This window comes from Benincasa hispida, chromosome 1, assembly GCF_009727055.1.
Source record: "Benincasa hispida cultivar B227 chromosome 1, ASM972705v1, whole genome shotgun sequence".
Lineage (NCBI taxonomy): Eukaryota > Viridiplantae > Streptophyta > Magnoliopsida > Cucurbitales > Cucurbitaceae > Benincasa > Benincasa hispida.
Window position 1 is genome coordinate 15,300,941 of NC_052349.1, and position 24,427 is coordinate 15,325,367.

At 29.9% G+C, this 24,427-nt stretch overlaps 2 protein-coding genes across 2 annotated transcripts; one reads left to right on the forward strand and one right to left on the reverse strand.

Annotated features, from left to right (window-relative positions):
- The first annotated feature begins 13,790 nt into the window (after positions 1 to 13,790).
- On the forward strand, positions 13,791 to 17,885 carry LOC120074971. Its single transcript, XM_039028131.1, has 7 exons — positions 13,791 to 14,008; positions 14,102 to 14,219; positions 14,448 to 14,536; positions 14,647 to 14,693; positions 14,807 to 14,895; positions 15,287 to 15,420; positions 16,588 to 17,885. The coding sequence occupies exons 1-7, from the start codon at positions 13,934 to 13,936 to the stop codon at positions 17,296 to 17,298; spliced, it is 1,263 nt and encodes a 420-aa protein (XP_038884059.1). The 5' UTR covers positions 13,791 to 13,933; the 3' UTR covers positions 17,299 to 17,885.
- A 2,080-nt stretch (positions 17,886 to 19,965) lies between these two features.
- Positions 19,966 to 23,055, reverse strand: LOC120085207 (heat shock 70 kDa protein 8). The gene is made up of 2 exons (XM_039041445.1): positions 22,809 to 23,055; positions 19,966 to 21,984 (listed from the first exon to the last, which is right to left on the reverse strand). The coding sequence occupies exon 2, from the start codon at positions 21,979 to 21,981 to the stop codon at positions 20,266 to 20,268; it is 1,716 nt and encodes a 571-aa protein (XP_038897373.1). The 5' UTR covers positions 21,982 to 21,984; positions 22,809 to 23,055; the 3' UTR covers positions 19,966 to 20,265.
- Between the last annotated feature and the right edge of the window lie 1,372 nt (positions 23,056 to 24,427).

Sequence of the window (24,427 nt, forward strand, 5' to 3'; positions counted from 1 at the left end):
ATAAAAAGAAAAAAACAAATGAAATGATAATAGAATAAGGAGAAAAGAAGAGAGGGAAAAAAAAAAAAAAAAGAAAAAAACAACAAATGTACAAAGTTATAAATGGCAAAAAAGATGGAAGGATTAGAAGAAAGACTTTAGCGATGAATGACGGCCCACACACTGAGAAAATCAAAAAAACAAAACAAATAAAAACCCAGCTGCCATATGGCCCCTCTTCACCCTTCATTTCCACCCTTAGCTGTGGTCAATAAAACTGCAAAACGACTCCATTTCAATCATTTCAGTTTTTTTTTTTTTTTTTTCCCTTTTTCATCTGTTTTTTCTTATCAAATTTATTTTTCTAGTTTATTGAGATCTCGGATTAGAAAAGTGAAAAAATTTCAATACATGAATTTGAAAGATCATAACAAATCTAAGAAAAAATGGGAGGTGACACGAGGAAACTTACATGCGTCCCGTAAGAGAAAAGTCAGAACCTCAGAATTTAGATCAACCAGTTGAGCTGGTGATTGTATATCGACCGAAAAATAACTTATAAGTCATGCTCGGTTTAGTGTTCTGCAGTCTCAAACGCTACAAACTACTCTCACATCACCAAAACTTACATGTAATTAAAAGCGAGTGTTAGAGAAAGACATTATAAATAGTCTCATTCGACAACCACAAAAAAAGAATAAGTAATCTCTCAAGGAGAGTCCTAATCTTACTTTTATGTGTTTCACTGTACAATACACTCTCTGTATTAACTTAAACATCAGAGTGTGATAGGTTCAATACTACACCAGTGTGAAGGACCTTTCACATGGATTAGCTATGAAAGCGAGACTAAATTAAGAGAAGTGGGCCGACGGACAATTCCACAAGAGAACCACAACACAATGAACGCATGCGAATTTCGAATGCCAATTATTTTCATTGTTCAATTGATTTTGAAATGAAACTCCGTCTATCGAAGTCGGATGATATTTTTATAACATTTCGCTGACCACTTGTCTGTTTTCCATTTTTTGAAACTTCATATCTTTACAACCTTAAAGAGAAACCTATTCATTACTTGTTCTGTCACCCTTTTAATTCTCTCAATGTTTTTTAGTGGCCTTTTGGTGATTGGGGGTTGGAGGGAAAAGTGGTAAGCTTCATCATCTCTATAAATATATCTATCCATTTATAAACCGTTGAGGGTTTAGCATAATTTTCTATATGAACTTTTTACTTTTTTCCTTTTCTCTTTTGGAGGCTTGGTTGATGATCGCCAATTTCAAAATTGGTCGAGTGTTTTTATTTGATAAAATGAGTGAGAAATAAAGTGATAACAAAAAGTGATAATCATCCCTTGGGTCCAATATGAAATAATGAAAAGTTTTGAAGATAAGACTTACTCTGATATCATGTAAAATTCTCACTTGACAAAAAAAAAAAAAAAAAAAAAATCTTGTATCGATACTTTAATAGAATGATTCTAAAATCTACCATTTTTTTTTAAAAAATTCCAGATGTGATTTAGTACAATGTCAAATTAGGCGATAGATTCTATGTTGGAGTCTCTAGCTAGTTTTTTGAACTCCATATTATTTGAGGGATGAGTGTAATCTATCCATTAAAGCATTTAAGTCTACATTTTGTTTACAAAGGTATTGAATTCTAAGTGGTAGAGATTAATAAATTTGTGAGTGATATGAGTGATCTCTCTATTCTATTCTAAAAAATTTGGCCTAACATAAACGTGTCAAGTGATCTTGTTCTTGTGACATGCAATGACCTAATCAAAGTAAAATTTATCATCTAACCAGAAATTTTATAATCTACCCATAAAGATTTGTGAACATAGGATTTAAAACTATATATAAAACATATTGCTAAACCTTAAAATTAGTTATTAAATAATTTTGATAGACTTTAGGTGTACAAAAAATTAGAAATATAATTGACATTGGAGCCGTTTAGATCGCATATATTGTTTCATGAGTATAGATATTAAATATATGAGATTTGAATGTCTAAAATTTAAATGTTAGTATCGGAATGTTAAATATATGTGTTCAATTTACTAATTTTGTATTTAAGAATCAAAATTAAATAATTATTTAATTAAATGAAAAAATTCAATTGATGAAGTCATCGATTAAATTTAACATTATTAGTTTATTGTGATATTAATTAATTAATTAATCAATTTAAATAAAATAAATATTTTATATTAAACATAATTAAATTATTTAAATTAATTGCTAAAATATTTAAACTAATACGAACTAATTACTATATTGATAATTATAAAATATCACCAAGAAATTTTCACATATAGAAAAAATGTCAAACTATTTATCGAAATAGTAAAAAAATACTGATACACACTGATTGATTTCTATCAACCTTAGTGATAGATTTGTATCAGTTTCTATTATAGTATCAATGATAGATTTTTATTAATTTCTATCACCGATAGACACTGATAGACTTCTATGAGCGTTTATCAGTGATAGATTTGAATTGGTTTCTATCACTGATAGACACTGATAGACTTTTATCAGCGTTTATATTTTATAGACATTGATAACAATGTCTATCACAATTATAATTAAAATTTTCTATTTGTATAATATTTTTCTTATTTTTCTATTTTTGAAAATCTCCAAATATTATTTGTAAAAGTACTAGTTGAAATTTATTAAGTTAAATAATGTATTTATATTTAATTATTAATTAAATTAGCAGTAATGAATAATTAATATTAATTTAGTAAATAATTATGCTATATTTTTATTGTTCATTTCTCAGGCATAAAAATTCTTCCATTTTGCAGGTATTAAAAAACTCATATAGATTTTAAAATTTTTTAGATAATAATATCCTAAGTTTTAAAAAGTAAAATTCGGTGAAACAAACCAATATATTAAATATCTGTCTAAAATCCTATGAAAAATCTATAAAACAAACAGGACTTTAGGATAAGATCATGAGAGAGACATCCAAAACATGTCGGCCAAATTTATGATAACAATCAAATTATTAGTTTTTTTTTCTTAATCAAACTTTAATCTAATATAACCCTACCACTGTTGATTCAATGATGATCTTCTCTGCCCTTTTGGTGGCTTACTTTATTAATTAATTAGGGCTAATTAATTAATTTCAAAGTAATCAAAGTAACTTATATGAAAAGTGATTTGAAGTGACTCAAAGTTGTATGTTAGCAAAGCAGATTGAGTTTCAAGATATTGTTCCGTATTCTTTAATGGTACAAGGTATATAAGCTAGCAAATTTGGACGATTTCATTTTAAAGTACTTTTTTTAATAATAAAAATAAAGCATTTCATTTTTTTAAAATTAAAAATGGTGCCGTAAGTACATTATGAAATATTAAAAAAAATTAATTAATACATAAGGAAGCAAAATTAAACACAATTTAATTTTAAAAGATTGACTCACGAGTTTAATTTATCAATCAATTCGAGCTTAGTCTTTGAACATGAAATTTATTTACGGATTGCATTATTGTGGAATGAAGTAAAAGAAAAAGATCTTGTTTTTCGAATATAACAAAAATATTTATATGATATAGTAAAATTTCACCGTCTATCTACAATAGACTACTATCTATAACTATGTAGTCTATAACAATCTATTGCAAATAGAGTGATATTTTGTTATATTTGTAAATAACTTCAACGGTTTTATCTTTTAAAATAATTTTCTAAAGAAAACTACATATTTTAGGCTTCTAGACATTTCTGATTTTGTAAAAGTAGATGTTTATTATTTCCTATAAATCATGAATTTTAGCAATACATGTTAGATTTTATTTAAATTCAATGTTATCACTAGTAATGGTCAATGTGCATTATCTATTATTTTATCTTTTAAGCCTATTGTTAAGTAAAAAATAATTCTTAAATTAAGTAAAAGATAATTCCTAATTAAACATCCTAATGGGAGGTGTCTATATAAAGACAAAAAATTATAGCGATTGATACTCTTTTTACCTCATTACGTATTTTTTTTTCTACTCAACAAGAAACCTAATTAAGTAAGGCTAAGAGAGAGAAACGTAATCACTCGCAAGAGCATTATCATAGATGAAGGTTGAATAATATTATTAAAATTATCTAATTAAAAAATCTTAACTTTTATTATTTTATCGTAAAAGTTCCTTAATTAATCAAATAATATTTTGATCACAAGTACAAGTCTTCAACCATATAATCAACAATACCCTAAAAAAAACGTTTGTTTTCCATTTAAATCCAAGGATTAAACACAAGCATGTCCTTGTAGGGAATTAGAAAAAGAAAGCCAACTTTTGCTAATTTTGGTCCCATCATTATTATTGCACTATTCTTTGAGATGTCATTTTCTTTACTATATGAAAAAGAAATTAAATAATATTATTCCCCATTATATAGGGCCCTAAGAGAGAGTTGCAATCTAAATTTAGTCATACAAAAGCAACTAACCCAAATATAGGCCCTACTAATCAACCAAATTAGCAACCAAATATTTCATTTTTATAATGGGAGATATATTCTGCCCACTCTTTTTCTACTTCAAGTGGGTTCTCTCATTATAGAAAGTAATAGAGAGATAGAGAGTAAAGCCAGAGAGGAAGGCAATATGTGAATTTAATTCGAATATATTATATGATCATAAACTATATGATATATTATATATATTAATATGTCTACACATGTTGCATAGTGGGTGACCCAAACAAATCATATGAAGAGAGAGAGAGAGAGAGAGTAGGGAGAAAGGGAGGGTTTTGTTTCAAAATTTGAAATCTCTCTACCAAATTGGAAAAAGGAAATAAAAAAAAAAATGTAAAAAAATTCAAAGAGTAGGTGAAAGGATGCAACTTTATAACACGGTCATTGTCCACGTGGTACTCATCTTTCAACCAAACGTTAGCTACTCGTATATATAGCAAACTATATATTATAATTTATATAAGTTTAGTAACTTTCAAATTATTGTATTAGATAAATTTTTGATTGGTTTATGAAGTTTAAAATGTGGCTAGTAGATACTGAAATTTTCAATTTTATATTGAATAAGTCTCTTAACTTTTATTTTTGTGTTATTAGACATTTTTTAAAAATCATCAATTCATTAAATACGCAATTTTAAATTGTGTTTATATTCTCTGAAGTGAACTTAGCCTAACAGTAATTGACATGACCTTCTATTTTAGAAATGGGAGGTTGGATTTTCATTCCCATAATTGTTGTACTAAAAAAAGTTGTTTATATTCTACTAGACACAAAATTAATTTTGTTTCTTATAAATTCGATGATTTTAAAAATGTTAAATATGTCAAATATTTATTCTAAAAAATTGAGAACTTAGGGAAATTTTGGTTTGCAATTAATTTTTTTTATGTTTTCAGATTCACCGAGTTTAACAAATACATGTTTGGTAGACAACTGGCTTAAATTTTGTTTTTGAAAACTGTTCTCGAATTTTTTTATCCAAATAATACAAATTCGAAAAATAACATCTTTATGTTTGTCCAAAATTTGAATTTTAAATTCTAAAGTGCAGAACAATATTAAATAAAGATAAAAACATCTAAAAATATAGGATGTCATGTTATAAACTCAATTCGTTTTTTAAAAAGTTAAAATATGTCAAAATGAGTAAAGCTCAATTAACATAGTGCTTGTACTATCAATTTCTCGAGCTCAGAAGTTCGATTCCTCCTCTACCCCAGACATTTAATACAAAAAGAGGCAAAAAATATATATTATATAATGTACTATAAACTACATAATATTACAAAATAATTATTATATAATTTTTTAATATAAAAAATATTCATAAACAAATAATAATAATTTATTCTCTACTTATATTTATTGAATAACTACGATTTGTGATTAATAAATTTAGTATCAAATACGTTTAAATTAAAATCGAGTTTAGAAAACACATAACTAACAACATGGGGAAAAAAAATTCAGGAGTAACTTGTAATTTTAACCGGAAATATTCATTATAGCATTCTATCTTCAAACATATAGTCATGATTTCATATACCCCATATAATATATGAAAATGATTGTCACACAGAGAATAGATATATTCATAAATACTTTGTTTGGGAAATTTTGAAAAAACCAAGAAACCAAAATAAAATTGTATAGGATATTGGAGAATCATGGGTGTACGTAGACAGAAATTTAATAAAAAAAAATTAAAAGAAAAATTGAAGTCAAAGATAAAGAGAAGAGAATCTAATATATCTGCCCAAATTTGAAAGAAGACAAAGAGAACGCTATTTTTCACTAGGCAACAGCTTTTATTTACTAGTTTATTTATCACGATAAAGTTAACCTCTACAATTCTCAATTCTCAGCTTTGGAAAACGCCTAAATCAGAAAATTTTATTCAATACGACATCAATTTAATTCATCACTAATTGTTTTATTATTTTAAGTACTATATGTGAAATTGATTTCTTATAATTTTTTTTTTTTAAGATACTTCAAGTTGGAAAACTATATCTCACTGTGACATGTTAATTTTTATTAACTAAATTACGATGGAACTCTAAAATTTCAATTTTATGTTTAGTAGATATTGGAATTGTTAACAATTATGTTAAATAGTCCAAGAATCTATTACATATAAAAATTTACAAATTTTTTATATCTCTTAGATACAAAATTAAAAGCTTAAGGATATATTAGAAACCTTAGAAGCTTTGCAATTGAATGTACAAAAAATTAAGAGAAATTTAGATAGAAAAAATGTCAAACTATTTACAGAAATAGCAAAAGAAATACTGATAGACATTGATAGACTTCTATTAACGTGTATCACATAGTATTAATGATAGATTTTTATCAACCTCTATTAAAGAATATTACATTTTTTATTTTGTGTAAATAATTTTTCTTATTTTCTTTATTTTTCTATTTTTGAAAATATTCCTAAAATTAAAAGTTTAAGGCTTTATTAGAAACTTTTAAGATCTAAGAGATGTTTGGAGCAATGAGTTAGTTATTATAGCTTGATTATAATAGTTGTGTTTGAGGTGGAGATTATTTTAGTTTGAGTTAAAATTGTATGTGTTTGAGGGGTAAACTATTTTAGTTTGAGAAAGAAATAATAAATATTGTAATAAAAAATTAAGAGTATATAGAAAGTAGTTTTTTTTTAAGGAAAAAAAAAAGTGGAAAATGTTGGGGGAGATGATGGCGGGTTTAGGTTTGACACGTGTTGGAAGATAAGGGCAGCGGCGTAACGATGACGGAGTTAGGGACAGGTTTCTTTAATACGAGATTGGACGACAATTATCAAGGTTTTGACTTTGTGTTTTTATGTGTTTGTGTTGTTCTCTTCATTTCAATTACCCAAAACTTCCAACCCTCCTCCTTTCTTTAAAAATATGCTAAATGCTAATTGTTACAAACAAATACAATTTATTATCTCACTTTCTTTTCTTTTATTTATTTATTTATTGTGCATTTCAAGTAAAATTATATCAAATTATTATTTTTATTTGTATTTTTTCACCAAATAATAATAATAACAAAAAGCTAGAAGATCTTTTTTCTTCTAAAATTTGTATACAATTTATTATATTAGACCTTAATGTTGTAAAGAAGTATTGCATGTTTTTATCTTTAGTTAGATTTTTGTTCCAAATTTTGTTGGGTTGATTTTGAAAATTCACTAATATTGAGTTCGAATAAAACAAATAAAAAAAATTAATATTGAGATATCCAACTCAAGGCTCAAATAAGCCTTGAGGCAAACAATCAAAAGTCGATTAGATATTTGACAGTTTAGATCTTAGTAGGAGGAGGGAAAAGCTTTCGTCGGCTGGCCTCTATATATAAATCATTGTGACTTCGGAATAAGTAAGTTCATTTTCATCTCTACAACAAAAAATGTTTTACCAACATACGTGTGGGAGGCGTTGTGACAAGAGTCTTGGGTTCTTTTTTTTGTCTTTTTTTTTTATCATATTTTTCATGAAAACAAATTAACCGTTGTTTTTTCTGTTTAAATTTTGGCATGATCAACACATATTTTCACACGTTCAATATTTAGTACAAAATTGATGTGATTTCAAATAAAAATAACACTCTGGCTAAAAGATTTTTTTATCATAGATAATTTTTTCTAATACTATATTTTCATTTAATTAGTGTGTTTTAAGCAAATTTTTGGGTAGAATTTTCAACCGTGTGAATGCAAGTCGAAGAAAAATCTAACGCGATTAAAAATGGTAAAATGAGTTAACTTAATGAGAATTAGGTTAAAATACCATTTTTGCCCATATAGTTTAAGATTTGTTCAATTTTAGTTCAAATACTTTTAAATGTCAATTTTAGTCTCTATATTATTAATCAATCATAAATTTAGTCTCCATTGCTAGTTATCATTGTTTTTAAAGATTTTTTTTATTATCTATTAGTATTTTTACTATATATTTTAAAAACATATTCACGTGTTGTTTTTCATTCACATAAAATTTATTATTATTATTATTTGACCATCAATAAAAATTATCATTGAGAAACCTTAATTTAAGAATTATTGGAAGTAGCTAGATTGGAATTGAAGATTAGAAAATATACTAATTAAAAATTGGTCAAAATGAGAAATATAAAAGGAATGAAACGTAGAAAAAATAAAAAATGAAGGTGATGGAATATTTATTGTGAAAGAGATAATAAAATTAATTATGTTTGGAGTATAGTCAATTAGATTTGACGTGATTGTTGTAATACGAGAAGTTAAGAAGGAGAACACAAATGCGAAAACCAATTAATAAATCAAATTAAAACCAACCAACTAAAAGAATTCAAAAAAGAAAAAGGAAAAGGAAAAGGAAAAGAAAAATCCAGCGTGGAATAAGGGAAAGGGGAAAAATACAGTGGAATGCGGCGCAGGAGAAGATGGAGAGGAAGAAACAAAATAAATGGCACAGAAGTACCGGAAAGCCCTGTGATGATTTTTGGATGTTACGTGTGATTATCCCGCGATATCCGTTCACGGGTTTTAAAATTAAAATCACTCATTTCCCCTTCCCTTGGCCCTCGTTCATATCATTACATTATATTGCCATCCAATAATAAACCTTTCATTCAATTAATAAAATTAATAATTAATAAAAACCCTCATTTCTTTTGTTTCTTCTTAGATTATAAATTTTACTTTTGATATATTTCCATTAAGTTCGTGAATTCTTAAACATCGGCAAATGGACTAAGAATATATTTAGTCATGAACTTAACTGTTTATTAATTGGTTTTCGAATTTATATTTAGGGACTAACCTAACACAAATTTAAAAATTTAAAGCTTAAATTCATAATTTAATATTTATTTTTTTAAAAAAATATCAATATAATTTATATTTTTCTTTTACGCAGTTGTTATTTTATAATTGTTATATATCGATTTGATTTCAATGGCGGATGATTAAATTAAAAAAGTCGCTTTGAGCATAATCTTTTTTAAAAAACTTGGATATAATTTAATTGTTGCATTAAAATCTTAATTACTCGTAGGCGTTGTATAAAATAATAACGATGGTTACCTTGTTGGTATTTAATTGTAATACTATTTTTTTTTTTTTTTGATAATGTATGTAGTAGGAGATTGAACTTCATACCTCGAAGTTGATATTACAAGCTCATGCAGCTAAACTATGCTCTATGCATGATCGTTAAAATATCTCTATACACTACAAGAAAATACTAATTTTTCGACGCTTGAAATCGCTAAAAAATGGTAACAAATGCGTTAAAAGTTTGATCAGGATATATCAGTCGGAAGACCATCTCCTAACACGTATATACATACTGTTGGGAGTTAATGATAACTCCCGACGCTGACATTATAGACTCCCCACAGATGTATAAAATCCGTCTAGAGTTCTCTGATCTCTCGAGGATGTTAATGTCCTCGGGAGTTTGATTCATAAACCCAATTTCTGAACTCCCGACGATTTACTAGCCGATGGGAGATAGTGAGACTCTCGACGTCCTCGTCGGGAAATAGTGCACTACCCAAGCCTATTTTCCTTTTTTTTTCGTTTTTTTTTATTTTGATCTAAATAACCTAAAATTTAGAACATTATTAAGCAAATCAAACGTATTCACATAAAGGACAAAACATATTCACATAAAACAAATAAACAAACAAAGTCGATAGTATTCTTTATTACACAAAAGAGAGAAAGGTTGGCAAAGATGATCTACAAAACAAATGTCTTGACGAATACATTTAGAAAGTTTGATGAAATCTCCAAACGGCATCTCCAACAAAATCTCCAAATAGCATCTCCAAAACAGTAGTTTACCTACAATTACATTAATTTGAGGTTATAATTATATATATCAAGATTAGATTTAAGAAGAAATTTAAAAACTAATCTCAACTCAACTCACACAACATTCAAAATTCATAAACTTTCATGAACAAACAAAAATGAATCCTATAATCCTACAAAACAAAGAAAATCAACACACTTCTAAGGCTACATGTTCTCAACCCTTAAACCTCCACAAATACATAAATACCACAAGTTAAACTCCAAAACTAGTTTAACTAATGTCAACCCACCCCACACAACATTCAAATTTCATAAACCTCCACAAACACAAAAAAACTCCACAAAACACATGAAAATCCAGTTATTTGGTTACCATAACTGCAGGATAATTAATAATTCATTATCATAGAGCACCTATTATTTGAGACTTATGGATACGTTTCTCAACTACAAATTAAAGAAAACAAAACACCAAGAACAAAAAATTAAAGGGAAAAATACAAGAAATTTATTAATAAAAAGGAAGAAAAGTTTCTAAAAAGTCCATTAATCCCTTAAAAAATCCACATGAAAAATCCAAAATCTATAGTTAATATGCAAACAATGAAAATCAAATATCGAATTAGAGCGTTCTAACAATTCGTAGTCGATCAAAAAATTGAATGAATCCTCAAATTCTCCAATAAACAAACGAATTGAACATGTGAGGATGACCATAACTCAAATTCTAGCTAATCAATTTTCATTTACTATATACGAACTTTAACCTCAACAATTTCCGTAGATCCAAAACGGAGACTAGAAAATAACAAATAAAAAGGAAAAGGAAGTAAAACAGTAGATTCATAACTCTCAATAGCAAAATTCCTAACACAATAAGATGACGACCTCTTCGACTCGACAATTTCAAGTTCAGAATCACTTTAAAAAACATAGATTTCAAGTTTAGCATCACTTTCAAATGGTTAGAAATTTTAGGATAAAATAGCAAATTTTTTTTTTTTTTTTTAAAAAATAGAGCATTTACCCAAAATCAAAATTAACAAAATCAAAATTAAGGCAAATAAACATAATCGGTGGCGCTCAATGAAGATGCCCACCCATCATGGAAGATGTGAAGCATATTTCCCGACGATTATTTTACAGCGTTCGGAGATAGTGTATCTCCCGACTAGTGACTCCCGACGGGGGTCTTTATCGTCAGAAGATCGTCTTTGTCTTGTAGAGATATATTTTTTTCCAAAGATCGTACAACCTTTGAATCCACATGCTTGTATTAGTGTTGTAATATAAACAATTGTAATATTAAAAATACTTTAAATTAAAATTGTAAATCGAGGAGTGATGTGGCAAAATAAAAATGACCTAAAGTCCATGAAGAGAAATCAAACATGGTTTTAGAAGGAAAATGGGAAGAAAAAAAAAAAACTATTTCTGTACAGATTCTTTCTTTCTTTCTTTTCTAACTAATAACATCATCTGTATTAAAATTAAGTTAGAAAATTCCATTTTTTAAAAAAAGTTGTTAGGAAATTGTCAAGAAACTAAATAAATAATTACTCAAAAAGAAAGCAAGTAATTAAACAAATACACATTATTGACTTAATACTAATATATATATATATATATATATAGAAATAAATATATGTTTAGAAGTAGCCTTGTGAATATGAATAGCGTCCAGAACTAGTCACAAATTAGAAAACACAAACTCAACTAATGAAGAGGACCGTAAACTAAATACCATTATTTGAAACTGACTCTTTTGTTTTTCTTTCTATTTAAAATCATGAATTTAATGATCAACATATTATAGTTGTCATGTCACCTTTTCAATGATAATAATTATTATTATTATTTAAAAAATATATAGTAATAAAAATAATAAATATCAGTATCAGGTAATTCCATTCATTGGCCTACGTCCAGCCTACGAGACCTCTCCATTTATTGCTATATTCTCCTACAAATTATCATGCAAGCTGTACATGAAAATAACCCAAAAACAGCGATGGCAAAAACGGAAAACCGATTCCTACTTTCATTTTCGAACCCATAATAGGAACCTGAATTAAAAGAAATTAGTAAATTCACTTTTTGGTGCTACCCACCGGTTTGGTTTCTAAATTTTAAAATGGTGTGCTTTTACTTCTTGAATATGGTAATTAATTTTTGTTTGGTCTATAGATTTTATAATATTACATTTTTGTTCCTCGATTTTGAACGTAGTTTTCATTTGATTTCAATAGTTGTAATATTTTATATTTTTATCTTTATTTTTTTTATTAATGTTGACTTTCATCTTTGACATTAACTTTTAGTTAATTAATTTAAAAACAATTATGTTGTGATTTTTTAAAATTTATTTTAATAACCATTAAACTAATTTAATTAAAATCAATTTAATTTGATTGAACTAATTAATAGTTATTAGCACTAAGAGTTGAAAGTTATTATTTAATGAAAATTTAAGATTAAAAAAGTAAATTTTTAATCCTAGAAACTAAATGGATACAAAACTTAAAACTCAAAGGTTAACATGTAATATTTTAAAATTTAGAAACCAAATAGAATTTAAATTCAAAATATTTTAGGAATAAAATCATGTTTTTTTTAACCTAAAAATTAAATAGAAATTAAAACCAAAACGTAAACGTTGTTTGGTAAATATTTAGACCATGTGTTGTAACCATTTTATTTTAATTTTCGGTTTTTGAAAATTAAGTCTATTTTCTCTTTATTTTTTACAATAATTTACATCTTTCTTAAGTACAATAGTTGAAATCTTAAGTGAATTGCAAAAATAAAAACAAGTTTTTAAAAACCATTTTTTTAGCTTTAAGAATTTAGCTTGATTTTTTAAACCATTGTTAAAAAGTAGATAACAAAAGAAGAAATTTAGAGGTTGAAGACTTAATTTTCTAAAATAAAAAAAATCATCAAACGGGGTCTTTAGTTTTTTTTTTTTTTTTTTTGTCCTTTTATAATTTTTTTTTTTTTTTTTTTAATTAAGCTTATTTTATTTTTATTTTTTACTATGATTTTTAATCTTTTTTCTAAGTAAAATAGTTAAATTCTAAACTATATTAGAAAAATAAAATAATTTTTTTTAGAAACTATCGTCTTTTAGTTTTCAAAATCTGAATTAATTTTTAAAAATATTGATAGAAAAAATAAATAACAAAAGTGAAAGAAATATAAATAGTTATCTAAGCAAAATAATTATCTTCCCTAAAACATGGTGTAAAAGCAAACAAAATCTCACAAACCAGAAGTTAACGGCGTGGCCGCCGACTCAATTTGGCGTTAGAAATGGGTGTCAAAGGATCCTATTAATTATTACATATTCAAACAAACTCATTGACCAAAAGAAATATAAGAGTGTTACCGTTTATATTCCCTCTTTTTGAAAAGCCCCTTCCTTTATAACGGCGTTATTCATCCAAAGTTTATTATAAATAGAAGCCTTCCAAATCCTCCATCCCCCATTTTATTTATTCAAACTCACACTTCCCCTCTCTCCCTCTCTCTCTATCTAAACGATCAGATTCTTAAAAACAGTTGCGTGAAGCTGAAGTTTGGTATATTTATCATCAGAAGAAGATACAAGCAAAGAAGGATTGTTTTTTCTCGGAGATTAAAATGGGGAAGAATCATCACAGAGTTGAATCTGTTCTTCACCTTCTTCGTAAACAATCCCCACTTTCCCTCAAACAGGTTTGTCAGAAACTAAAAACCAAACCCATTTCCCAAATTTTAATAATCTTGTTTTTCTTTTAAATTTCTGTTTTTTCTTTTTCTTTTTGGTAGGAGAAATTTTGTAATACAGCTTGTGTTGAGCGGTTTCTCAAGGCTAAAGGAGATAATGTGAAGAAGGCTGTTAAGAGCTTGAGAGCTTGCCTTTCTTGGAGAGATACCATTGGCATTGGTAACTTAATTACTTTTTTTTTTTTTTGGTTTTTGAAGAATCTTGCTTTTTTCTTTTTTAAACTGATTTTTTTTTCGAATATATAAACGTTTTAAAGTTGTGTCATGATCTTCATAGTAATGATTAAAGTTACCCTACGTGATTCCATTCCTTTAAAAAACGACATTAGAAAAAAACCAAAACCTCTTTTTCCAAAAATTTTATTTGAATATTCTCCTTTTTTTGCAGACCATCTGATCGCCGATGAGTTCTCCGCTGAGCTGGCCGACGGCGTCGCTTATGTTGCCGGCCACGACGAAGAATCTCGCCCCATCGTGGTAACCATTTGATAACAATCTCACCAAAATTTAAATATTTGGTCTTTGTTTTTTTCCCCCTCTTAAAGTGTTAGTTTTTTTTTTTTTTTTTTGTGTACTTTGTTTGTCAGATTTTCCGGATTAAGCAGGATTATCAGAAGTTCCATTCCCAGAAACTGTGAGTAAAATCAAAAACCAAAAAAGAAAAAATGATTAGTTTTACAGAGAAACAAAACCCATTTAATTTCGGATATTGTTTGTTTGTTTGTTTTTTTTTTTTTTAATAAATAGGTTTACTCGATTGGTGGTGTTCACAGTAGAAGTAGCCATTGGGACGATGCCAAAAAACGTGAACCAAATGATAATCCTTTTGGACGCAAGTAAGTAACAAATAAAAATGAAATTCAATAATATTTGAAAACGAACGACATGTCGGATTGGCGGCAGAGTTCTGAGAAGTGCATCAGAAAGTGTCCGGTGTGGGACGGCGGTGTCGTTGTCAATAGCAACCGCTTTATAGGCGGAGGTGGTGGAAGGGTATTATCGGGAATTGCAATGTATCAATGGGTAGTGTCGTAGAATTGGTCAATTTTGCCAGTATAAGCGGTAGTAAGTACTTTTAGTGGGAGATTGAACAGTAAAAATTAAAAAAAGCAGAAGTCCCCAGAATTCAACTTTTTTTAAATTGCTCAGATTTTAAGAAGAAAATAAAAATAAAAATTGATGATTGGGATAATGGAGTAAATGTGTGAAAGCGTGGGAAAAATGCAGGCTTTTTCAGGTCGGGATCGGCTTTTATGAATTTATTAGTGGGAATGCTGAAGATGGTGGCTGATTATTATCCTGGACAACTTCATTCTGCTTTTGTTATCGATCCTCCTTCTCTTTTCTCATATCTTTGGAAGGTATAATTTGTTATTATTATTTTTAATTATGATAAAGTAATTTTTAGAAATATTGACTGCAACTCCAACTCCAACTGCATATATGTTTACGTTTTAGCACTTTATTTAAATTATTTTGTCTTTTGCTTTTTGTTAGAGACGATTGTCCAATGTCTACCATGCTAGCTTTCTTTCAAAAATCAAATTTATGCACCTTCCCTTTTTTCTTACTATTCTGGACTTATTTTAATGAAACCTTTCGATTATTTTAATTTTTATACTTTTACTTTCTTCGTCTGAGTCCATATATACTATTAAAACCAGCATTTAACTTTTGTACTTTTTCAATATGATTATTGTGATCTCCATTTGAAAATTTTAGAATGTATTTATTGTATCATGGAAGTACAAATTTATGACTACATGGCAAGTGAATTTAATGTCATGTGAAATAAAGATGAAAATGAATGAGCCAAAATATTATTTTTAGAAATATAGTAGCTAAAATGAGTGTTTTCATAATTGAACCAATGCTATAAGTATAAGGACGAAGATGAATACTTTAAAAATATATAAATCAAAACTGAAGGTAAGAATCAAAATTGTATTTCAATTTATTATTCTTTTTTCTTTATAATTATAAATATGATCATTTTTGTTTATGTTTTAAAATGTTAATCTTAGTTATTATATTTTTAACTCTCAACAATACTCCAGATAATTTTAAAACGTCAAACTTTGTAAAACAAAAGAAAAATTGAAAATGTCAAGTTGTTTTTTTTGTTTTTGTTTTTGTTTTTTTTAATTTTTACCTTTTGTCAATTTTAGTTTAACATCAGTTTTAGATTTTTTGTTTTTAAAATTTATGGTTTTTATCCGTTTATTTTAATTTAATATTATTTCTTTAAAAAATTATTTCAAATGATAAAATTGTTGAAAATATTTACAAAATATAACAAAATTTTAAAATGATAGACACTCATAGACTTCTATCAGTGTCTAGAAGTCTATCAATGTCTATCATCGACAGTTATAAAATTTTGCTATATTTTGTAAATATTTTTATTCATTTTTCTATTATTCTAACCTTTTTTTTATCACAATTTTTGTTTTAATTTTCATTGAAAAAGGTAATTCGAAGTTGATAATGGTGTTTTAAATAATATGTTTTATACGATGGAACTGCAGGGCGTTCGACCGTTCGTTGAGTTATCAACGGTGACGATGGTGATATCATCTCTAGACTTTGAAAATTCGTTAGAGTTCAACGACTTCGCTGCGTATCCGCGAGCCTCCTCTCTCCGATTCGATCAAGCGTCAATACAATCAACGGGAAAGATCGGCTCATCCGCATCCTCACGCTTCTCCTTCACCGTATCCCATCATTTCGACTCACTCAAGCCTTGGTACCTCAGCCTAACCGACACGTCAGCTTCCAAAGTAGGACCCACCAGTCCTTCTCCACTGGGCCCCGCATTAATCTCCCCACTCAACGCCCGTTCCCTGTCGTTCGCATCTCCGGCTGCCAGAATGCCACGTGGCGTAATCAACGACGGAAGTAGTTTCAGCTCGAGACTGACTAGGAAAAGCCTGTTCCCGTCGACGCCGCTGCCGCCGAAAAGCGCTGCCATGGACGGTAGTGGTAATAAGGGTAAAAATGCCCCAAGGACCCCACGGCCGTCGTTCCTCCAATCGCCGGCGGTATTCTTCCGAAGAGAGTGCCACGTCAGTAGAACGGAGAGAAACCGTGAAGCTTTCCGGCCGATTTTGAAATTTTACAGAAGACCGTACGATGAAATGGTTTATAGGTCAAAGATGAGGCCCCCACTTGGTGGATTGATCTCCATCGTCACTCCAAATCTTAGACGTCGACACGTATCAATGTCTCAACGGTTCTGATCCATTACAAAAAAAAAGAAAGGAAAATCACTTTTTTTCTACTACTACATAGACAAACAACATACGAAAATATTTTAACATGAATCAAGGAAAAACTAAAAGAGTGGAAAATGGTCATGAGTAGTATAAATAATTGACCGAGTTGGTGGGTGAATGTGTTGACTAATTGAAATGATAACTCAGTCCGAGTCATTGGCCGAGTTGAGGTTGAGTTTGGGAGGACCAAAAAGAGCTTCGAGTTTGAGGACAAGAAGACAACGTGCTACGCGGGGTGTGAAATGGTGTGCAAATTGTCCTTTTTTTTTTCTTTTTTTGTTTTGTTTTGAACTTTGTGGTTCTTTAATTTTACAAAGTCTACGTTTTTGGGGTTTGGAACATTATTAAAAAAAAAAAAAAAAACCATGCATGGGAATTGGGTAGCGTGGTCGAACCGGTGAAATCGAATGTCAAGATCGTTGAAACCTCAAAAAAGGTAAAAAAAAGAAAAAAAAAAAAAAAGGAAAAAGAAAAGAACACACAAAGTCTAACTATTTGTTGTTAATTATCATCATTATTATATATACATATATATTTTGTGTATTTGTTAATTTTATGAGAATTCCCAGCTCCATTATTATAGTTTTATTTATTTAGAATAATATTCGACTCTTAACTAGACATCAATATTTTTACCAATTTTAAAGAGAAGATGCATTTGTCACGTGACATTATGCGACTGAGCATAAAATTGAGTTGCAACAAAAATAGTCACACCCAAGTAATAGCCTATAGTTTGGAATGAATACTAATACTTTTTTTTCCAATCACAAAATATTAATATTTTACTATCTCTAAAAATTTCCCAACTATTTATTTATATAAAAAAAGTGAAAAACCTCATTTCCTGTATTATTCTTTTTCTCATTTAATACAAATTATGCCTAGCTTTACTGATATAAGAGTGTGCCTTTAACTAAAAAGTTTAGGCTCAAAATCCTCCATCCATGTTATACTTTTTCTTGTAAATAATTTTCTAATAAGTTAAATTACAAAGTTAGTCTTTATAATTTAGAGAAAGATGAAATTTAGTCCATATAGTTTGATAGAACTCTCATAAACCATCCAACTGAAATTTTAATTATAGACTTCAAGCTTTTACTCAACTATAAGGACTAAATTTGTAATTCAACCATTTTAATGTTGCTGAATACCAAAACAATTTGAAAGTAGTATATTATATTTTGCTTTTACTTGGAAGACTTTATATGAATGAAGTTGTTTGTTGTTACTAATATGTACTAGGAATCTTCTCCACTTTTATAATACTAAGTTGGGTTTTCATATTTAGTCAAATGAGTATTTGTTTAATAAGCGAACGACCAAAATTAAAAGAAGAAAGTTTGAAATTTTATGACTAAAATTCATTTAAAAAAAAAGATAGAATACATGGAACAATGAGAGAGCAAGTGGGTAGATAGATTGGGAATATGTGTCGGTTTATATATATTTTTCTTTGAAGTTGAAAGAGAAAAGTCAAAACGGAGGTTCTGAATATGAAAAACAGGGCATTGGGAATTGAAACAATGGCAAAGCACAGCACAGAGATATAGTGAGAAGGGGGATTGGTTTCAGACATCAGAATCAGAACACATGTAGTTTTGGGGAGTGAGATTTTATAATATGTCTTTTCGTGTCGTATTCGACATGTCGTTTTAGATGAAGGAAGGGGTTCTGTTCTGTGTTTATTTCATCCAAAAGAGATGACGTCGTAAAATCAGTGACTCTTTTGTGTTTGGAATCTAATGGTGACAGTGTCATCGTCAAAATCTGTAGTTTTATTATTATAAAGATGGGGTCCGTAAATTTGGGTTTTTTAACAAAAAAAATTCTTTAAAGTTCTAAATTGGGTTGGATTTGGATGAGGACAAGGCATTAGAGTTTGAGAGTGTTTTAAGTAGGTACAGAGGTTTTATTTGGAGTTTACTAGTTGTAGTGTAGGAATTTTTGGTTTTTCTTTGCAGTTTTGCTGGGTACTACTCTGCTCTTTTCAAAGGAATATGGACACATCAACTTGGAACTTGTTTACAAAACTCTGATAATTTCCTCTTTTAAATGATTTGGACGGTGAAATGACGGGTATTATGTTAAAGACATTTTTCGAGGACGAAATAGTTTTAGTATATAAAAGTAAATGATGACGACATTTCTATTGCTATAAAGTCTTTTTAAGTAAAATTTAAAACACTACAACTTAATTTACTTGGAGTCGGATGGATAAGTTACTGTTTCTTAGAAATGAGAGTAATAAGGTCAGGAAACCAAGTTCTGGTTTAACATTGTCCTAAAATAGGTACTGGATTAAGTTAATAAGGGTAATTGCTGTAAACTTCTACTTTTCTGGGGAGGAAGTTCTCTGTCTAAGACAACAAAGATCATATAAAATCATTTTGGACAGTGATTTGTGACAAATTGTCCTCCTTGTGTCGTTGGTTTGTCATGATGAAGTCAATTTCAAGCCCCTCTAATATAAACAAACAAGAAGACTTGGCAATTTACATCTGTAAACATAGTCTCAAATTGGAACAAGTCATTATTGTATTGTACTATAAATCTCTTAAAATCATTTTAGAGGTTTATTTGGGACAACAAATTGTCTCCTTGTGTCCTTGGGGCATCATGGTCAAGTGATGATCAAGCCTCAGATACTAATGAACAAAGAGAATATGTTACAATTTAAGGATGCGCTTGACAAACTAGTTACAACTTACAACTTACAAAATCTCTAGTTAATTACAACATCGTCAACTTACAAGTGTTCCTACTTCTTCATCTATCACAGTAGTTCAATATTCTAGGATCGCTATTGACAATTCAAAACATAAAAGCGTAACCATTACATTATCCACCCTACATTATTTCGTTATGTACTTGTACTGAACTTATGAGTCATAAATGCAGAAACAGAACAGCACGGTCTAGATAAGTCACCTAGCTTTTCTTCCGTAATGAAACCAATTCCATGGTGGGACCATATTTTCCATGCAGAGCTTCTGCACACCAGCCATGTCCATCGTCGACGGTCGGCATCTTGACTTCCATGTAAGGAGTTGCAGGGTGTTGAGAACCTGGGAGTGTTGCCCCAGCTAGAACCCTAAGCATATTTGAAGAGTCGATGTCCATACAAATGGTGATTTCAGGGACTCCTTTAGGTGCAGGCGGAATTCCAATGATCTTGACATAGCCAAGCAGATGGTTTTCCTCTGCTCTCGTCTCTTCACCTTCATAGACAACAATCAGGGCCTCACTTTGATTGTCTCGAACAGTTGTGAAAACCAACTCCTTGCGTGCTGGCATTGTGGTGTTCTTGGGAATAATTGGAATGAAGCTGTTTCCATCAGCTCGGATTCCAATGGCGAGAGGCGTTGCTTGGATGCTAAGAAGGTCTAAACTGCCAAATGGATCGCCAATGCCTGATGCTATTGCACCTTCTAAAGCTGCACCAGAAACAGCAGCTTCTAAAGGATCCATTCCTTCATAAAGTGCCTTATTTTTACATATTTCCATCAGAAGATTTCTGATCTTGGGTATGTATGAACATCCACCAACTACTACTACATCACTCAAATCTTCAATCCTTACCCTTGCATCATGTAAGCATTGCTTTACGAGGTTCTCACATTTTTCGAACACCTTGCTATTCACCATCTCAAACTCCTCTCGGCTTAGAACCTTGCATAACTTTGATCCATTTCCCAAGTTGACATCTATTTGAACACTAGACTGGAATGAAAGCTTGTGGATAGCATCTTGAGTCGCAACTCGGAGCAATCCCATCCTTCTGATCTCATCAATTCCACGGTGTGAGAATATGGATTCAGAATTTGGCAAAAGATACTTCATGGTGTTTTGAAGTAGATCTTCACCTCCTATAGGACTTCCAGCCAGGGCTCTGATCTGTGACACTCCCCCTCCTATCGCTGACACAGCAACATCACAATACCCAGCTCCCATGTTGAAAATAAGGGCAATTTTTTCACTTCCACTGCCCATGCTCTCATGTACAGCCTGCTGCTGTTGTTGAGCATATAATAAAGCTACTGCTGTTGGTTCAGGCATCAATCTAACTTGAAGCCCAGCCATTGCACAAGCTCGTTCCACCCGAGTAAGCTGGAATCGGCTGAATGAAACTGGAATTGTCAAAACGACATTTTTAATTGATCGCTTTAGTTGATATTCAGCCATCATTTTCAGTTCAACGATAAAGATCGCCAGAACTTCTTCAGGAGTGGTGGATCTCCATACATTATTCACCAAAGCCGCAACAAATGGACGAACACCAATGTCCAATGTTTGCACTAAAAAAGGAAGGCTCTTGCTTGCATGAACAACCGGGTCGGTGTCAACTCTTCCAATCAAGCGTTTCATATTGAAAATTGCAGCACCAGAGAGCATGTCAAACTCATGGCTTAGCTCATTACTAACTCCTCCAGAAGGAGTGTCATCCTTGAAGGTGACATACGATCTCATAATTTTCTGATTTCTAGTGTTCTTAAGAAGCTCTACCTGAGATCCATTCCAAACAGCAATACTACATTGTGAAGTACCAATATCAATTCCAACTGCAATATCCGGAAAAGTTGATGTTGTCTTATCTTCCCCAGTAGTTTCACTATCAGAAGCTACAGTGTATATTGGTTCAGCCATGATCTGCATTTTGATCAATGTATGGTCTAGCTTTCAGCGGGTAACTCATCATCATTACTAATCATATATTGCACTAGAGGATAATGAAAAGATAACCAACAACTTTACCCCTTAAAATGGGATTTACAGTCCAATCAATCATCTTTCGAACACTTGAAAAAGAATAGACAAGAGCAAACTGTTCATACTCGATCTAAGCTATAACAGAGAAAGAGGAGAAACACATTTTGGACAAAATCTGGTTGATTCTATGACTTTAAAACATGTTAAAAACACAAACAATATTACATGTAAACTATTCAGGGTGTTTTTCTTACACATCACGGACAATGTTTGACCTTGAATTCTAGATATGAACATATGCTTGTTAAAAAACAAGATTTCTTTCACATAGGCAGGTTCATTATACTAGGACGGGAATTAAACAAAACTCAAATAAACAAGATGAAATATAATCTGTCTCTCTAGTCCAATTCTCGTTACGATGAAAACAATTCGAATATCAGCATAGACGTTGAAATTAATATGCACTTCACGAAGGTTCTTTTAACAAACACCTTCCGAGCAATTCCAAACACCATTTCTCTACGTAAACAGTAGAAAGGCAGTAAAAGAAATTGCATCACAAAAATTCAACAAAGCAGCAAGAATTCGGAATATCACTACATTTAATCACTTAAAAAGACGAAGAAAAACCATAATACATCAAACCCATTCTAGAAAAGCACAAAAGGATTGAAAATTGCTAACTATCGTCAAGAAAATCAAAGAACAAGACATACCCAGTTCCGTGATCAATCAATTGAAGAAAGAAAAAAGGGAATTACCAGAAGCAGTAGCGATTAAAATTGTTGATCCGAGCTAGCAGGTGGCAGAAATAAGCAACGGGACAGACAAAATTCAGCAGCAAAGAGGAGCAAGGAAAAGAGCAATGAGGAATCTTAAGAAGGTACGAGATGAGTCGGTGAAGAAAGAAGTGGAAAGCGAAGAGTAATTTATAGAAGCCATTGAACGAAAGCTTGATCGTCTTCTAGAGCTTCCTAGAGAAAGAGAAACAGAGAATTTTGGTTTTGAAAGAAAGGGAAAAACGATAGCGGGAAATATTACAGTGTGGACGCTTAGACTGTGGGAAGAAATTGGATTTAGATCAGACGGACAACAGTTGATCATCAAACGACTCGGACATCAATTCATCTAAAACTAACAATAACAACTTCACTTGTTGGGTAAATTACCAATTTACTTTGTTATAAAATTTCAAGTTGGTTTTATATAATTTTAAATGTGTTGTAAATTTGAGGAGAAAAATGAGACACAATGGAACAAGGATATTGAAAAAATATAGTATTAAAATAATAAATAAATAAAATAAAATAAAATAATTAAATAACTAAATTTGGAATAAATAAGGAAAATTATAGAAAATAGAAACTTCCTAAAAAAAATCTCCATTTTCTCCAAAATTCATGGAATTTCAACCAATGTATATGTATCTACAAAATCCACAAATGACCACTTATTTATAGAAAATTTTGGCAAGTAAAAAAGATACACTTGGACACTATGCATAGCTGGTTGAATGACACATGACCAACAAATGTGGTAATGAAAAATTTGACACTAAGCATGACACTAATGAGCATCTTTTATTATTATTATAATATTTATAATATTCCCACTTAGATGCCCATTATATATATATAATATGTCTCATTAAAACCTGACTAGGAAAAATCCCACTGGAAAAAAATTCTAGTGAAGGAAAAAGAGTACATATTTCATATAATTTATACTTTTAAAAAAATATATTTGCTCCCCCTCATGAAAACATCACTTAAGATCTTTGAGTCACCACATTCCAATGTTGTGCACCAATTTTTCAAAGGTTGCGGTAGGGAATGCTTTTGTAAATAAGTTTGTCAGGTCATCTTTTGAACAAATTTGTTGTACAGTGATGTTACCATTTTCTTCAAGATCATGAGTTGAGAAAAGTTTCGGTGAAATATGTTTTGTTTTATCTCATTTAATATATCCTCATTTGATTTGTGATATGTATGTTGTGTTGTCTTTGTATAATATTGTTGGAAGATTTTTACTAGAAGACAAACCACATATTTCATAAAATGTGCTGAGTTATTGATCTTAGCCATACACATTTTCGACTAGCCTCGTGAACTGCAAGAATTTCAACATGATTTGAGGAAATAGTTGTTATGGTCCGTTTCACCGATCACCATGATATAGCAATTTCGATACATGTGAACAGATAACTTGTTTGAGATCTAGCTTTGTATGGAACAGATAAATATCCAAAATCTGCATAACCAACTAGATCAAAATTTGATTTATTTGAATAAAACAAACTCATATCAATCATTCCTCGGAGATAATGGAGTATATGCTTAATTACGTTCCAATATCTTTTAGTCGGAGAAGAACTGTATCT

Excerpts from the sequence above, each read along its gene's own strand:
- LOC120085207 (XM_039041445.1), bottom strand. The coding sequence starts at position 21,981 with ATGGCTGAACCAATATACACTGTAGCTTCTGATAGTGAAACTACTGGG.
- LOC120074971 (XM_039028131.1), top strand. The coding sequence starts at position 13,934 with ATGGGGAAGAATCATCACAGAGTTGAATCTGTTCTTCACCTTCTTCGT. Across the intron at positions 14,009-14,101 it reads CCCCACTTTCCCTCAAACAG|GAGAAATTTTGTAATACAGC; the intron begins GTTTGTCAGAAA and ends TCTTTTTGGTAG. Across the intron at positions 15,421-16,587 it reads TTTTCTCATATCTTTGGAAG|GGCGTTCGACCGTTCGTTGA; the intron begins GTATAATTTGTT and ends ATGGAACTGCAG.